At 32.6% G+C, this 19,259-nt stretch overlaps 1 protein-coding gene across 1 annotated transcript; it reads left to right on the plus strand.

The window, feature by feature from the left end:
- Window positions 1–1,367: 1,367 nt before the first annotated feature.
- LOC128997482 (uncharacterized protein K02A2.6-like) lies at window positions 1,368–14,610 on the plus strand. Its single transcript, XM_054423121.1, has 3 exons — window positions 1,368–1,608; window positions 2,068–2,335; window positions 11,664–14,610. The coding sequence occupies exons 1-3, from the start codon at window positions 1,368–1,370 to the stop codon at window positions 14,608–14,610; spliced, it is 3,456 nt and encodes a 1,151-aa protein (XP_054279096.1).
- The last annotated feature ends 4,649 nt before the right edge of the window (window positions 14,611–19,259 follow it).

Genomic DNA, 19,259 nt, shown 5'->3' on the forward strand with positions numbered 1-19,259 from the left:
AATTAATTCATATGCCGATGACAGATGGCATTTGGGTCTGGTCATCGCTTGAAATCGAACCAGCGACCTTGAGATTTGAAGGCGAGCACTGTAAGCACACACGGCTACCCATACAATTTGAGTACACACGCACACACATAAAGGGGAGTTGGTACCTTTTTGGGGTCAAAAAATCGATTTTTATTTTTTCATTGTACAAAAATCTCCATTTAATTCCCTTTAAGAATATATATATAAAAATCTATGTGTAAAAAAAATATTTTTAGTGTAAAAAAATAAAAATAAAATGTATGACACCATATTTTTAGACCGATTTGCAGAGTAATATCCTTATACACTTATAGTTATATGAGTTTTGCTACAACTTGTGGTTATTTTATTTCCTTGTTGTCTGTTGGTAAGCCTGCAAAAATAACAGCTGAAAGCATGCAATAGTAACTGTTGCTAAGCATTGTTTGTTGGTTATTTCATCTTGTTTGTTTGCATTAGGTTATATTTACCAACTATTTGAAACAAGCTTTGTGGTATGTTTGTTTTTAGAATTGTTTATTTTCATCCAGTGTAGTTTGAATAGTGTGGTTGTAATGCCTAGAATTAGGAAGTTTTGTCCCAAAAGAAGCTTTAGAGGAAATCAGTATACATCAAGATGTGTGGCCAATCCTCCAACTGCTGATCAGACTCCTAGGCCTAGGCCTAATGAACAGGTTACACTGAAACAGTCATCTGCTTCAAAGAAACTAAAAAATTCAAAGCTCCCAAATGAGCTGAGCTATGATGAATCTCAGGTAAACTTAGTTGTTGACTTAGAACTGATTTCAGGCCTCATAAAATCTTTTACACAATGCAGATTCTGCGCCAACAGTAACTGTGTTGAACTAGATATTGACCCAAACTTCCACGCGGGGTTGGTTCACAAGTTAGTGATCAAATGTACCAAATGTGCCAATTCCTCAAATGCCATGTCATCCAAAGCCATTCACAACATGTATGAAACAAATGCAAGGTTTGCGTACGCCCTAAGATCTATCGGGAAAGGCAATGAATCAGCAAAAATGTTTTCTGCCGTGATGAATTTAGCACCTCCAAGTACTAAATTTACTAAATACACAGCTAAGCTTTCAAGGGCTGCTATTGAGGTTAGTGAGGCCTCAATGAGAAATGCTGCAGTTGAAGCCATTCAACTAAATGATGGTGACAACAATATTGCAGCCGCATTTGATGGCACATGGCAGAAGCGGGGCCATACTTCCCTAAATGGTGTCATAACGGTAACCAGCTTCGACAGTGGCAAGGTTTTGGACACTGAATGTCTTACCAAATTTTGCACTGGTTGTGTAAATAAAGTAAACATAGAAAACCCAGAAAAAATGGCTAGACATAAGGAATTAGGTTGTAAAGCAAACTACACCGGCTCGAGTGGTGGGATGGAGGTGGAAGGTGCCAAAGCATTGTGTGGTCGTTCTGAAGAAAAGCTGGGCCTCAGATATAAAGAATATCTTGGAGATGGGGACTCCAAAGGGTTTTCAGCAGTTTTGGAGAACAATCCTTATGGAGATGAATTTGAAATCTCCAAACTGGAATGCGTGGGCCACGTACAAAAACGTATGGGTACCCGCCTACGAACATTGAAGCGGAACTTCAAAAAAACTAAACTTAGCGATGACAAGTTTATAGGAGGTGTTGGTCGCCTGACAGGGGCTGAAATTGACCAATTGCAAACTTATTATGGGAAAGCAATTAGGAGCAATTTGAGCAGTGTAGCGGATATGCAAAAAGCCATATGGGCTACTCTCTATCACCGGATGTCGACGGATGCCGAGCCTATGCACGACTACTGCCCAAAAACGAATGATACCTGGTGCAAATATAATAAAGCTAAATTGAATGGAGAAACTTATAAGCACCTACACCCTCTACCTAAGGCTGTGTGTGAGGTAATGAAACCTATATACCAGGATTTAACAAACAAAGATTTGCTTTCTCGCTGCCTCCATGGCCGAACGCAAAATCCTAACGAGAGCTTTAATGCTACCATATGGCAAAGGTTACCTAAAACTGTTTTTGTAGGCCTAGATGCCCTTAGGCTAGGAGTTGCAGATGCTGTGATTAGTTTTAATGAAGGAGCTGTAGGAAAAGCCAATGTATTAAAAAGGATTCAGATCAATCCCGGCAAATTCACGGTTTTGGGCCTGAAACGGATCGATGCCGAACGTATAAGAAAAGCTGACAAGGAAATAAATGAAGAAAACAAGAAGAGAAGGGTGCAGAGAAGAAAGACGAAGAGAAAATTGGAGGACAAAGAAGAAGAAACCTGGAGGTTTTTAGTGGTGGAGACGTATGTGTTATGTTTAAATGCGAATTCCCGAAACTTGTGTTTTTCTTATCTTAGGTACATTTATTTTAAAAACGGTTAAAGATACATCAGTGAATTTTTTTATGCATCTTGTGGACTACCTAATGGGATTACCCTAGCAGTTTAATAAAGGTAGGTTGCATGAAAACAATTTTATACCTGTAATAAGAAAAATATATATAATAATTTTTACGAGTAAATTTTTATTTTATTTTTTTATATAGAAATATTTGTATTGGAACTATTATTTTGGTACAGCATGTTTATAATATCATAGTTAAAAAGTGGTAAAAATTTGGGGTTGGTAGCTCAAATGGTTGAGGAGATAATGGTACCTAAATTTATGCTTGTTAGCCCATTTAATTAACATTGGATTCGCGAAAGGTACCAACTCCCCTTTTTTAACACACTCTAATAAGACAACAGGTCCTAGACTACATAAAGAATACATCACAGTTCAGCCCGATTCCTTAATGGGACACCTTTTGCCCACCAATATAAAGAAAACAAGAATAAAATCAAAGTGTTAGCCAAGTATTTAATAATTTAATAATAAATAATCTTTTGGAAATATGACTTAAGTTTGATTTAAAACAGTCCTAAATCCAACCAAATAGTTTCAATCTAGTATATCCCATTGTATCTCAGCTATTCCCCAGCAATCAGATGTTGATGATACTAGATTGTATGTGTTGACTAACTTCTCCAATAGTTGATGATGTGTTTTGTTTGTTGCTTGATATGGACTTTGTAAAATAAACTTAATTGCATTGCAATACAAATATGACAATTGGAAATTGTTTTACACATACTTTAAATAATATTACAACTGAAAACCGCATTTTATACACAGGCGTGTATATTGTACAAAAACCATCCAACTGTTACAAGACTTTATTGATTTTTTTTACACTATAAACATATTATAGTTGAAATTATCTTAAAAACACCGATGTCCACGTGCCAATAAACAAGAAATAATAACGTAATAATATACATAACGATTTTTTATGACCTTTTTTTGTATGAATTTTGTTTTCTATGAACTTTAAGAGTCTTTAATCAGCTTTAAGAGTTAATTATACGTGAAATCGCCGTAAAGTTTTGATTTGTGCATTACAACTTACAACTAACGTATAAGCAGTTTTGGTAACTTAATGAATAATGATTATTCCTATTATAAATATACATTTTTGATTAATAACATGTGAATATAAGTGTTCCTACCAAGGAAAAAGATTAAATCTATAATTTATAGCTATGAAAAGTTAATTTTAATGGAAAAGTAATTTATATTTTTATTATTATTAGTGTAGAATATACAAATTGGGATAAACAAATACAGTATACGATATATTAAGTAGTATGGATTCAAGTTAACTTTAATTGCCTCAGTGAGTAGAATATTGCTTGGCAAGTCGAGTTTGCATTGGGTAATTTAATTTGAAGTTTTGATTCAATAAACCAAATCGCTTTAAGGAATACCTCTATCATAATCTACCAGAGATGTATTGTTTCGCGTGAGATAATATTTTGTCATGTAAACCAAAATAATTTAATACCAAAGAACAGCAGAATTGATAGAGACGTTTTGTAAGTTTATTGAGAATCACGACAGACTGAAGAGACACTCACTTAGGCTGAGTCTCAGCTTTGAATGATAATAAGTCTGAGACAACTTGTTAGTGGTTTTAATATAAGTTGAAAAGACAAGGAAATATTGTTACTAATACAGTAAATAAAGATAGTTTTGTATTGCGTGTTATATGTTATCCAATATATAAAAAAAAAAACATAAAATATGGTAATATACTTATTTCTGTGAAAATGGCCATGTATGTAAAAGATGTTGGCGTTTATGAAACGAAAACGAATGAAACCGTTGCAGGTGTCACAGTTTGGGGGAAAATTCATTAATATATATTTTATGAATATTTAAAAATCGTAATTTATATGTAAAAACTCAAACACTCTTAAAATATATAAAAAATTACGATCAAAGTATTATTTTGAGGAATAGTATTTTGTCAATTATTTATAAATAACTTTTCTCGCAATCTGAATGAACTTGTTATGCAAATTTTTACATTTTAATCGCTTTCATTTATTGTAAATGTGCAGAAATACCAAATATTTTTACCTTATACTTATGTAGGTTTTACTTTTGATTCGTGTTATAAATGCTCGTTTTATTTTACCACAAAGAAGAACGAGTTTACGTGCGATGTCAACATTTCAGTCAACTAATTTCTTATTTATCACTCACTCACAAGTATAACATAACAAATATAAATGTACATTTCCACACGCAGGGATGTCCCAAAGGTATTTCATGCTTAGAGAACATGTTTCTTCTGACATATTACTAAGAGTGACCTTAAGTATATAATTTTTCTCTGTAAACTAAACAACATTTGGCATTTTTTTTTCAAAATTTGGGCAACATTGATTTTTAGCATTTTTAAATACAGGAAAAGTAATCACACAACTTTTAGCAGACACATGTCACTATGCCTTTAAAATTTGAAAGTCAAATAATTTTCATTTGAACTTTCTAGACTTACCGGAACGTGTAAAATAATCGTTGTGCTTCTCCAATAAGCAGCAATAAATCTCCCTTCCCAGTATAACAAAGAGTTTAGAAGTGCTTAAAACGTCTGCTTTTTAACTCCCCCATATTTTACTAGTAAACCCCTGCTTAATTGTTTTAGAGACTTTACTTTAGACTTACAGATGACAAACGTCATCGTTTCTAACTCCGTTGTGTTTCGTTTCTTAACCAAAATCCAACTAAAACAAGTTTTATATCCATTTTGTTTACAAAATCAACTGTAAACGAAAAAAGTATCTATTTTATGTAAAATATTTTTTGAACTAAGTATAACCATTGTTAGGTATAGTTAGAGGTGAATTTCATTTAAGAAGGATGCCAAAGGACTCCATGGTTGGCACATATTTAAGTGGTGTGTAGCGTGTTGGTTTTATTAAAATATCTTTTGATATCAACACCTAGAAAATCGCTGACATCTAAACTTGTACGTAGAATATGACGTATGATTAAATTTTATTGATCCATGGTTAACAATAACCTTGATAAAAACAATAACCTTATTTTAAATAGAGACATAAAATCACGCTTTTCCTTAACATTCCTGCTCTTCCGGTGACGCTGGTAAATATAGAAATACCCCCGCTGCAGCAAACCTGCAGACTAAGTGAAATTCCTTATTTAAATAGAATTATTTCAAGGAGTAATTAGGTTTGCTGCAACAGGGAGGGTAAAAAATGTTTTTTTGTTGTAAAATGTTAATAGTGTAGTAAGAAATGAATGTATTTTCCGAATTTGACCAAAACATGTTCATAAAAAAGCAAACTACAACAGTTGACTTATTCTCCATAAGAATAACGTGTGAATTCCATAACTGTTAGGCGCACAATAACGCTTCAATATACTAAATTATTTGTTTTTGAAGCTCTACAAAATGGTTTGGAAAGAAATTGTGAAATTTCTGGTTTTTAGGGTCAAAAATTCGAAAAACCTATTTTTACCCCATAAAACCCCCATATACCCCCGTTCTCATAGCCCGATCATGCTGGTTCGCGAACTCGTTCGAATAAATGTAGGTTTTCACGTTTATGCCAAATTTAATCAAAATCGGATCATTTTTGCTCGAGTTATCGCGCTAACGGACACACCCACACATATATATGAATTTTAACGAACAGGTGGTGTTTTGGCCTCTAGGGACCTCAAAACGAAAAAAAATTAATTGGTCCCGGGTCCAGGTCTTACCATGAGTAGGTACTTCGGTAATAGCTTATTCCCTATATGAGAAATTCGCTAAAAACTGGATTACAACCTTTACTCTCTCTCCCCCATCTCCCTTTTATAAATAAAGTTTTTAGTCAGTTACATTTTTTATAAAAGTATAAATACAAAATCTTATGCTTAAAATTGACAGTAGTCAAATTAATGTTTTTGAAACCATAAATGTATTTGGCCAAGGGCCAAGGTGTGTGAATTAGGGTTTGAAGTTTAACTTTTTCACTTAGCATATTGGGTTTAGATATTAGTTTAGTAATAGTAATCATGTAACACCATTTGCACCATTTTAAATTATTTTAGGCGTAGTATTACATCTAGATACATTATTATTTCTTCTCTTATAGTTTATTATAAAAAAGTGAATTGTTATTCGTATAAAAGTAATATTTTAAATTATTAAAAGAAGATATATTACGTACATCTTATTTTATTGTTTTACACCTACGAACTGAAAATTGCACAACAAGAAACTAAGTAGTTTTTATTTACCTTTACAAAATGTAAAAGCATAAACAATAATGGTAGTATAATTTACGTCTTACGTGTACAAAAACAGTTGCAGCTAAACTAAAAATGCTAATAAAAGCAGATGCAATGCTTTTATGAGGTAATTAATATTTCTTTAACACCATGCCAGGAAACGACCTGTTAAACTGAATGAGAGAGACAGATTTCATTTGAGATAACTGCAAGACGCGGTGGTGGACACAGAAACAACTTCTGAAATGTGAAAGTTTAGTAAATTAATTTTTGACAATGTCTAGTAAATAATCAGCAGCTGTGGTAGCTGTGAAATTTATATAATTACTAGCAGAGTACCCGTTCTTCGTACGGGGTTGGCGTATAAGTATAAAATGCTTATTGCAGTTATACTCTAGCTTTGCATTTGCAATGGGAGTGGATAAGGCTTGAGAGAATTTGGTTCTTTATATTTACGGTATGCTATAGTATTACAGATATAGTATAGTATAAACAGTATAGTACTACAATAGCCATTCTGTTCTACCCCTGCACCTGAACAATATAAAAAAGTAAATTATAAAACATTCACACAATATCACAAATTATGTTTTAAATTTAAAAAAATAAACATTACTGTAAAAATCCTACTATGACAGTTCTCATAGTGTATCACAGCTTTTTGATGCTGCTTACTTCAAATTACCTGGTATCACAATGGAAAAATATATAATAGTGCTGCACCCTGTTGGTAAACCTTATAGCTTTTTAATGCTACTGAATGTAATAGAATAACTTTATTTGGTCGAATCAGCTGACAAAATTGTTTAATTTCTTTTAAATACCCATAAGGTTAACATGGGAAACTCCAGAGCCACTGGGGCGAAGCCTGAAAGGAGTTTTGAAATAACAATATGCCTATATGTTAATCGGGAATGTGAGCTATCATCATGCCAAATTTCAGCCCAATTCGACCAGTATTTTTCGTGTTTACTTGTCACAAACATACATACATACATCAAAACTTTCTCATTTATAATATTATAGTAGGATGTATGTATGTTTCTTTTTTTAAGTAAGCAATTATGTCACACAATTATTTATTTTTGTGTACGATTTGAAAATATATTTCAGCGTTTATGCAGTAAACTTTTTTCCCCCTCTGTAGATTTGTATTTTTAAAAGGTTATGCACAATGGCTGTCTTTGTATTATACTGTGTCATTAAAGTATGTTTATTAAAAATATATGGAACTGAATTTAATTTTGTATTTTAACGGAAAGTAAATAAAGATACGTCTTATAACACTTAAAACATATATTTACGCTTATACTGTTACTCGCAAGACGGTAATTATACAAAAGATGGTAAGTGGTGATCGATTTCGATTGGACACTCCAATCATCATCAGACCCAATAGGCAAATCAATCAACATTCGCCTATTGGCGAATGTAGGTCATTCGCAATTCATCACCCAATATGAATAGGTCATTCGCATATTGGGTCCGATGATGATTGGAGTGTCCAATCGAAATTAATCACCACTTACCATCTTTTGTATATTTACCGTCTTGCGAGTAACAGTATAAGCGTAAATATATGTTTTAAGTGTTATAAGACGTATCTTTATTTACTTTCCGTAAATTTAATAACACGTACAATGCTGATGAAGAAGTTATTTTGTATTTTTAGTTACATTTTAGTCTAGGTACACTGCAATTGTGTATATTGTTTGCACATTTAATTTGTATGATAAGGGCAACTAAAGTAAGCAAAAGAATGCAAAGGTGGAATAACATTTTTTTTTAATAGTGCTAGTCAACTGTTACCTTCACATAATTAGAATTCATCCCAATGAATAGGCGTAGTAATTAAATCGAAACCACGTCCCTTTTGCACAATGAAAGATGTGACTTAAAAGACAAGTCTAAAATATTCGATTATAAGTGTTAAAGCATTAATTGACGTGGTTCAATTATTAAATTCCAAAAATGAATAGACAATAAGCTTTATGTACCAGAAACAGCTGTTTGTCCTGGTCTGTATAATTTCTCAAGCCACGGCCCTATAATTGACATGTTAGGGGACGATTTGTCTTCTAAACCCTTCTTAATGATTGTCGAGGGGCTGTAAGAACAAAATACCATGGACGATCGTATGTAAATAATACTGTAAATATAATAAACTTACTGATTATTGACCTTTTAAATGTTAAACATCGTGTAAGCGTCTTGAAAATAGTATTCTTACTATGTGGCTTTTTTACTAGACCACAGATCTTTTCATCTTTAGTAGGTAACTGCCGCATTATGTGATAGTAGAACAGTAAAAGAAATGCAGCAATATCATTTACATAAACTATGATTTTTCAAAATATATTTTAGAAGATTCTAAATATGTTGCTCTGCAGCTGAAGACTTAATTTATTGCTATATCATTGACATAATATTTCCAATCTTGATTATTACAGCTTAGGTACGTATAGACCTAAATTTGAGTAAAGGATGAATGTAGAATGGAGGCCGATACTTTAAGTAGTTTGTTACTGACTTGGACCAACAGGACTGTTATAGGGCCATTTAGTAAAAGCCCTGGATTTTAACTTTGATGAAACACAAGGGGATCAAAATTAAAGATTCGGACCACCATAATATTAGTTTTTCATTTTGTAGCAAATTATACTTAAGGATATGAATCCGATTGTTCTTCTCTTTTTCTCCGTACGGTATTTGTAATGTGCTATTTACATGATTCGTTGCCTAACATATGCTGCGACTCTTGTTTACCTTTTTATTGTTATATCGCAAATAATGTCAGTACAACCAATTAACCCATAAGGCCCAAGTTAAATTTCCAATAGTTTGAAGAGAAAAGCCCTGTGGTCTGATTTATACCATTTTATATTTAAATACCTTCCCATGTCGGTTACTATTATTGTGCTGAATTTGGTGCAGATCGCTTCAGGCGTTCAGGAGAAGTATTTATAAAACAAAAGCAGGATTGTTGTATAAGAGCTTCGCTCGCTTCGCTTTGCTCCGCTAAATAACATCTAACTAAAAGTTGTGGTCTGTGGTCATCATTGTTTTGTTTACATAAAAACACATTTTTCTTGTTCAGGAAATTCGTTAAGGTATAATACTCGAAATTAAATCTTTTTATGTTGATATTTAACTACGGTGTATACATTAAATTTATAACTACTGTTTATAACATACGTGCTTTAATGTCAAATTAAACACAATTTATACACATTACATTTTCTTGATTATATTTATCATGGATGTATATTGTATGTGCTACCAAACACATTGGAAAAACATTTTCTGGGAAAACAACTACATAATCTTCATTATCTAAATTTAGCAATCCACGAATAATACTAAATCAGTAATAAATTAAATAGAGTCATGTTTATCTAGGCACATTTAATAATAGACAAATCCTTATTATTTATTGAGTCTTTTAAACACAATAAGTTACGAAATCGACGCAAGAAAACAGTGGCTGGCTGTCAAGGCGTATTTTCTCCCCTCTTCTAAATGAAGCGTGTAAAACTAAGAATTCCCCCAACAATTAAGCTTTAGTGGTTTCCTCCCCCTTCTAATTGTAGTTGCTTGGTAAAATATTACGGTACTACAAACCAATTGCTTAGACTTCAATTAAAAATAGAAACTTTCCCCTGTGAATATCACTTCAACAAACACCTCCTAGATTGGAATTTTTTCTGAGCTGGTATACATACACATTACACATACTGATATATATTCAATCTAGTGTCAATTAATAATATTCAATTTTCCTATATTTTAATACCAGCTGATTGGTTAATTATTTATTGTTTTCTGTTGTGAGTCAGTTGTACAATTTTAATGTTTTTGTTTCAGTGTTTGTACATTTTACAATGTTCAAATATATTTCTCAAATGCTTAAAGTTTATTTAATTTAGACACAATATTGGCGACGAGGATGAGTGAAATACTTAAGCTTAAAAAGGTATTAACTGCAGTCAAAATTCAAATTAGGAAAGCTTACAATGCAATTGTACAAAATAAAACAGTTAGAGAAGACATGAGTAGTGATGAAGTCACAGTGCGGTTGTCTTCATTACGGACATATTGGAACAGATTCGAAAATGCTCAATTTGAACTCGAATCTTTAGTTGATGAAGAAGATATTGAGCAATTAGCAACTAGCAGAAGTGAAATTGAAGAGCTGTACATTACAACCGAAGTGGTGTTAAGAAACAAACTGCAATCCCCAACCACAGTTACGAATCAGTCTTCAGTAGGTCTACACCCTTCTGTTACATCAAATATTGCTTTTGATCCGTTCGATGAAGGAGAATCATTTACAAACTTCGTTAAAAGATTTGAAAACTTTATTTCCTTGAAGGAAATTTCTGATGATAAAACCAAACTTTGCACATTACTTGCAGTGCTTCCACCAAAACTACATGAACAGCTTCAAGACCTTGTTTCTCCAGATGATCCATACAAGATGAATTACAAAAATGTGGTAACAGTGTTGAAGGATTATTTGGAACCGTTACCTAGTGTTATATCTCTTCAACACAAATTTTTGTGCCATGTTCAGCAAGACGAATCAACGATGGATTTTTCAATGGAACTGAAGAGACTAGCAAAGGATTGTCGTTTTCAATGTGAATGTGGGAAATCGGTATCAGACATGTTACTAAGAATGCAGTTTGTTAGAGGACTCAAAGATAATGATGTAAGAGGGCAGTTACTACAGAAAGAAACAAGTACTTTCAAAGAATCAGTGCAAGCTGCAATTTCCTTCGAATCCTCAAGACTTGAGAGCAGCATTATATCAAATCCTACAACAGCTGCTGTTCTTAAGCTAACAGGAAGTACTGAAAGAAAAATGCCGCAACAACAACAATATGCAAGCAAAGGCCCAACCAAGAAGACCGAAAGATATCACACAGTTCGCTCTACATTTGACCAACTACGTGGACGGTGCTATCGATGCGGGGATAAATTCCATAAAGCTGACAGTTGCAGGTACAAGGATGAATTCTGCAATTCTTGTAATAAGGTCGGTCACTTAGCCAGGGTCTGCATGGCAAAGAACAGAGCTAGGCATATCAACCAGATCGAGGACAGTGAAAATGTAAGTGATATTGACCACGCAACGTACGACACATATAAGATACAAATGAATGGTTCTGACAAGTTCATGGTTGAAGTTACACTAGAAGGAAAGCCAATTCAAATGGAATTGGACACAGGAGCAGCTTTATCGTCGATATCATACAAGGATTATAAGAAACTAAATTTGAGTAAAAAGCTATTTCAAACTCATGTACAACTAAGAACTTACACGGGCGAACTTATCAAACCAAAGGGGGTTGTGTATGTCGAGTTTAACTTCAAAGACAAAGAATACTTCGGTAAGCTGTATGTTATTGGACAAAATGATGAACCTATTTTCGGAAGAGAGTGGCTTAGGGAAATTAACTTAAAAATTGGGGATATCCGAACTATTCAAGAAAACTCGTGTGATCTTTCTAAACTCCTTACAGAATTCTCTGATGTTTTCAAAAAAGAAATTGGATGTATTCCAAATGAGAAGGTTCATTTATCCCTTCAAGAAGGTTGCAAGCCCATTTTCATCAAACCCAGGCAAGTTCCATACTCACTTAAAGGAAAAGTAGAAGACGAACTCAATCGACTAGAGAATGCCGGTATAATCACTAAGGTAAACAATGCTCAGTGGGGAACGCCAATTGTCCCAGTGGTTAAACCCAATGGATCTGTAAGAATATGTGCAGACTATAAAACTACACTGAATAAAGTGATACAAGACGACAAACATCCAATACCTAGGATAGAGGACATTTTCACAGAAATGAATGGAGGCAAGCTATTTTGTACCTTGGACATAAGCAATGCTTACCTGCACATGCAAATGGACGAGGAAAGTTCAAATATGCAAACTATAAGTACTGAAAAAGGTCTTTACAAAGTCAACAGAATGATGTTTGGGGTTAAGGTAGCACCATCAGTATGGCAAAGGTTCATGGACAGAATACTACAAGGAATTAGTGGTGTTAAATGCTTCTTTGACGACATTATCATACAAGGATCAAATTATGAAGAAACTGTGCAAAGATTGAAGCTAGTCCTTGATACAATGAGGGAACATGACCTTAGGTTGAATTTTGAAAAGTGTAAATTCTTTCAGAAAAGGATTGCTTACTTAGGTCATACAATTGATGAAAATGGACTTCAAAAAGGGTCTGAAAAGGTAAAAGCGATTGTTGAAGCAAAGCGACCTCGTGATGTCAACCAATTACGTTCTTTCATAGGTTTGGCAAACTACTACAATAAGTTCATACCTAAACTGGCAGAGAAACTAAACCCATTGAACAAACTCTTACAGAAGGGCAAGAAATTCGAATGGACTGATGAATGTGAAAGAAGTTTTGAATCTGTTAAAATGGACATTGCCAAAGACAAAACTCTAATCCACTACAATCCGTCATTACCTTTAATACTGTCAACAGATGCATCACCAACTGGCTTAGGAGCTGTAATTTCACACCGGCTAAATGATGGAACAGAAAAGCCAATTGCCTTTGCATCTAGATCACTGAGTAAAAGTGAGAATCAATACAGTCAAATTGACAAGGAAGCGACTGCCATTTATTGGGGTGTAAAAAAGTTCTTTCCATACTGCTATGGGAGGAAATTCATTCTTGTCACAGACCACAAACCTCTTGTATCTATTTTTCATCCTTCAAAATCCCTACCTGCAATGTCAGCTACACGTTTGTTAAATTACGCTCTTTTCCTTGCTGGTTTTGACTATAAAATAGAATACAGAAAAACTTCAGACCACTCCAATGCAGATTTTCTTTCAAGATTCCCAGTAGAAAAGTTAGAAGAAGGTGAAGATCTCTATTCAAAATTTCAGATGAATCAAATATCTATGCTACCACTTACCAAAGAGACAATTTCAGAACATACGAAGAAGGATACTTTTTTCTCTAAAGTCAAGATAGCCCTTGAAAATGGAGATGATCTTGAGACAATGGGATTAAACAACAACGAGTACACATTACACAAAGGATGTGTTTTTCGAGGTATAAGGGTTGTGATACCTTCATCTCTTCAGAAAGAAGTACTCAAAGAACTACACGTGGGCCACCTTGGGATGACAAAAATGAAAGCAATGGCAAGAAGCTATTTGTACTGGAAGAATGTGGACAGAGACATTGAAGAGTTGGTCAGAAACTGTAAGATATGTTCCCAGAAGAGAAATGAACCTCCAAAAGACAGGAATCACCCCTGGGAAGAACCATCTGGACCATGGGAGAGAATACACTTGGATTTCCTTGGGCCCATGAATGAAAATTACTTCCTAGTCATCATTGATGCCCATACTAAATGGCTAGAAATATTACATACAAAATCTACTACAGCAGAATGGTGTATCAAAAAGATACAACATCTATTTACAACGTTTGGTCTTCCAGTGACAGTCGTTACAGACAACGGGACACAATTCACCAGCACGGCTTTTCAAAACTATTTGAAAGAAAATGGAATTTGTCACAGAACATGCGCACCATTTCACCCTTCTAGCAATGGTCAAGCAGAAAGATTCGTACAAACGGTGAAGAAGGGGCTAAATTCAATGGTGGGGGAGAGAGGTGACATACAAACAAAGATCGACGCATTAGTCACACAGCTGAGGAAGGCACCAAGCTCTACAACTGGAATGTCTGCATACAAGATGATGTTTGGCAGAGACATCAGAACTAAACTAAACGTCATGTCAGATAAAACAGAATGGTTTAGAGTTGAACAAAGGAAGATTGGAAGACAGTTCAGTGTGGGACAAAAGGTGCAAGCGAGGAACTATGCATCCAAAGAAAAGTGGAGATTAGGAGAGATCATCAGTCGAGTGGGCAATGTCATGTACAGAATAAAAATGGAAAATTGATTGATATGGACCAGACACACTGACCAGATCCTCCCTAAGAATTAAGAGGGGAGAGTTGATATATATTCAATCTAGTGTCAATTAATAATATTCTATTTTCCTATATTTTAATACCAGCTGATTGGTTAATTATTTATTGTTTTCTGTTGTGAGTCAGTTGTACAATTTTAATGTTTTTGTTTCAGTGTTTGTACATTTTACAATGTTCAAATATATTTCTCAAATGCTTAAAGTTTATTTAATTTAGACACAATACATACAAAATTAACCGTTGTAAGAAAAATTATGACTCAATTGATTGTCATTAAAAAATAATTCTATAGGTAAGCCACCAGATAAACTGAACTTAAAACAAAAAAACTAATAACAAATTTATTACAAAGAATTAGAGTCTGTATTGACTCAATAAAAAATCATCCAAATCCAACTAAATAGTTGGTACTTGTAGTCCCTCTAGATATCAATAGTTTTCCCATTAGATTGCTTTTGCTTGTAAGCCTTAAGATGCTTCCATTGATAGCAAGCACTAGCTTAGCCGTAAAATAACAAAAGCTGAATGTAAGCCTAAAGATGTGTCTAAATATGACGGAAAGTACAGTATATAAAAATACGTATAATAACAGTTGAAACATATATTTACACAATACGGTGAAATATAAATAAAAGTGGTGATCGATTTTGATTGGACACTCCAATCATCATCAGATTGTCGCCAATTGCGTGTGATGATGAATGGAGTGTCCAATCGAAATCGATCACCATTTACCATCTTCTATATATTTACCATCTTGTGAGTTACAGTATAATTGTAGATATAAGTTTTATTTATAATCAACGACAAAGTTTTAGATTAAATAAACAATGACAACTTTTTCTTAATAGCCTAAATAAACCTACAACATTAAGTCAATATTATTTTTAATTATTATATTATCTAATTAATTAATATTAATTATTTATTTATTATTTTTGGATCAGCTGTTCAAAATTGTGTGGTTATCATTTGACAGTTTTGATTTTTTTATTGAAATGACAACGCAAAGCTTAACATTGTGAATTTTCTCATGCTTCCATAGAGAGCAATTAATATCATAGTTTTTAAAACCTCACCTCAAAAATGTGGACATCCAAGGGGCGTATCTCGAAAGGAACTCAGGGAAGTGAATAGGCCTAATAAGACATTCCTAGATGTGGACCATCGTTGTGCTTAATTTTTGTTGTTTTTGCCTCCTGATCACAATATATAAATTATTACTAGAGGTTAAAATACCTTATAATCCATAGAGGTATTTTAACCTCTAGTAATAAGTTGTGCTTAATTTTGGGTCTAACGGTTTAGTATTTTAGTCGTGAGAGCCGCACAGACAGAGTGACAGACCACCTCAATTTTATAATAGTATGGTTGTACCATAAGGCCAATCAATTGACTATTCCTAAACTAAAAGTGGTTTACAGTATAGACCAGTGATTAATTTAACATTTTACACAGGGCTTTTAACAAATGATTCTGTCCACAAAGACGAGTAGCTTTTATCATACCTTAGTCTTGATTATACAGTATAAATAGTTGCTACATAACAGACTGGCCCAGCTGGTAAATCATGATACGTCTGTATATCACCTGGTTTCACAGTCCGTTGGTTAAGGTAATGTCCCATATGATTTCGCAGTTATTGGAATTGTGCAGGACTCATTGTTTATTATACATTGTCGTCACCAATGAATAAACAAAAAATTTAATCTCTGAGCTAGTAGTGTCTGTACTCTGTAAAATCTCAATAAACTCGTATAAAAAAAATATTAATAATAAATTTGTACATTAAAGTAATAAACTTCTGTAAAGTGTACGAAGTTTAAAACAGTTTTTACCTTAATACAGTTTGTTTCCATAAGTGCATATAACTATTATTTTAGCCTTCTATAACAAATACTTAGCTTTTAACACTATATTAACTTCTAATATTACTTATTTGGCAAACAGCTTCTTGCATTTAGTACCTCTATGCATCAAAGGTATTTTAATTACATCCTTACTGTTATACACTTGCCGTGTAACAGTTGAATGGCTTGGTTCTATTTATCTGTGAGATCGTTATAAGCCGGAACTGTAAGCATGACAAACGAACGACACAATAGACGCCATCATACCTATTGTTATCTTGCAGCATAGTAATATTTTTACTCTCAACTGTATGTGTTTCAGAGTAAAAATGAGAAGTCTATATATATTTTAAGAAGTAAGATGGTTAAACAACTACAGTGGATAGTTTATTTCTTGCACATAACACGGATAATGACTTGTTATTTACAGGCTTAACTTCTTTTCAAATACTCTTGTCATGAAATATTGATAATTTATTGTTTGAAAAATGAACTAATTTAGTGACTAAAATAGATATAAGAAAAATAGTTATAGTTTTTTAACAAGTTGACTGTATTTTGTTTTACTGTATTAACATTAAAGGAATCACTTCCTGTTTTTTTAATTCTTCTTGAAATGGAATATAATTTTCTTGGTTGATTTTCACTTTTCCTTATGGATCTTCATTGTTGCTTCTTTTCAATCTCCATCAGTCACATGTCTCATATTTTGTAAAAAAAAGTTAATTGTTGAGCTTTTTTAGAGCAGTTAAAATGCTTGCATTTACAGTATTGCCAATCTTAGTAATGGAATACTCTTTTTAGATACAATGTGATATAATATAATTGATGTAGGCCTAATAACATATGATAATTTTAATATTGAAATGAATTGTAATTTAAGCTCTAATAATAATAAATTGTAAATATAAACATTGGTTAATTAATTTTGATTGACTTATTTGGAATAATTAAAACTAATAAAACTAAAAATAAAAGAAAAGTAATAAATACTTAACAACTCTTATAATTTATGAGAAAATAGTATTCCTTAAAATTGGAGAAATATTAGGGATAATCATATAAAAGATTTTTTATAAATGTGTAATTTAAACACTCTAGGCAAGAGATTAAATTTATTAACCTTATTTAGTTGCTATGGAAGTGAGACTTTGTACCGACAATTTTATTTTACCAAGGCAGAGCAAAGATTAAAATAATTAAATAAGCTTTGAGAGTGAGTAAATTAGTTGAAGTAGAATAAGTTGGAATCAGATTCCGGGATATGCTTGACCTTCAAGCCGTGTCCCAATAGACAGCCTTTTGTTCGGTATTTTATACCATTCATTTCACTTACCATGCTAAGTTTAAATGGTTAAATTAAATTAATTTATTATGGTGATTTAAAGAGCCCAATTACGGCTAAAATATCTATAGATCATACCCATATAATGGGTTCCAGATTTGAATCATCAAAAATGGATCCTGCTGTTGTTTTATATAGTATCTTTACTACTTAGTATGATCTAATTCTTAATACTTGTAAAGTTAAATAGATAAATAGTTAATTGCGATAGGTTCAATGTCTTATTAATGTATCTTTATAATATTATATTTTGATATTGAATTTAATAATGCATTGCTAATGTGTCAATGTTCTGTAAGTTCTTATATGTGACCATTCTCTCTAATCATTAAGTTTTCTACACTTTTTACTCTACTGTATTGTAAAATTTTTAACTGGCGCTATAACGCTGTGAAACTATTAATCTAACTGGTTCAGACGAATGGAAACATTTTGGTTACCTATATTATATCAAAGTATATTAGTATGCTATTATAGAGCAATACTAATGTTTACACTAATATTGTATATCCATTTTAAATTGCATTGTAAGTTAACAAAAACAATTAAATGCATTTTAAATATATCTTAATGTGATTAATATATAGCTTGAATCTTAAAAATAAGTATTTCGTTTACGAAGTTAAAGCTACATTCTATTTATTCACTGCTTATGTTGGAAAGAGAGAAAACCCATAAAGACAGAATAGGAAACAAAGTTTATGGTTTAGCTTACATTGGTTCCAGAGAAATTGCAATAAGATCAGGTTTGTGTGGGGTAGTACGAATAAGGAGTATATTTCTTTTTCTTAGGTATATACTTTATTGTTCATATTCATAATAAGTTTATCAATCATTATTTTTGAAGTAATTACCTAACTCTGCGACATAATTATAGTAACAATTCCTTGTGATTATTGGTTGATTTAATGACTTAAGTAGTTGCAGAGTGATTGTTTCAGCACATTGCTAATAAAGAGTAATAATATACCATAATTTATGTAATAGTGTTACATATAAATTTGTATAGTATTTTATATTGCTATGGTATTTTTGATTTTGTAACTAAATATTTTTCATCATGACGTTTTGTAGGAAATTTTACTTTCCTTGGGTAGCATTTAAATGTGTAAGTTAAGAATATCCAGATTAGGTGGTGCACTAAAATTGTATTATGTTTGAGTTGAGTTTAGACATAAATACTTCTTCTTACTCTAAGCTAACACTAGCAAATTATATGTTATATTAAACCCAATATAGGCAGTAAATATACTTCATAAAACATTGTATATAATTACGGATAGGATGCCGACAAAACATGGTTAATATTTTAAAGCGGACATGGGTGAAATACAGGTTGAATATTATTGAGTAATATTAACAACCAAGACCATTCTTAAAATATAGGTATTTTAAGAATGGCCTTGGCTTTATAATTTGTTCC

This window comes from Macrosteles quadrilineatus, unplaced genomic scaffold, assembly GCF_028750875.1.
Source record: "Macrosteles quadrilineatus isolate MER2022 unplaced genomic scaffold, UCM_ALF_1.0 Scaffold_6__1_contigs__length_79288215, whole genome shotgun sequence".
NCBI classification, from domain to species: Eukaryota; Metazoa; Arthropoda; class Insecta; order Hemiptera; family Cicadellidae; genus Macrosteles; species Macrosteles quadrilineatus.

What these genes read in the sequence shown, in the direction of transcription:
- LOC128997482 (XM_054423121.1), top strand. Translation starts at nt 1,368, where the DNA reads ATGGCTAGACATAAGGAATTAGGTTGTAAAGCAAACTACACCGGCTCG. An exon ending in CCACGTACAAAAACGTATGG is followed by an intron (nt 1,609 to 2,067) that starts GTACCCGCCTAC and finishes CTGTTTTTGTAG; the next exon opens with GCCTAGATGCCCTTAGGCTA. An exon ending in AGGTTTTTAGTGGTGGAGAC is followed by an intron (nt 2,336 to 11,663) that starts GTATGTGTTATG and finishes TGACAGTTGCAG; the next exon opens with GTACAAGGATGAATTCTGCA.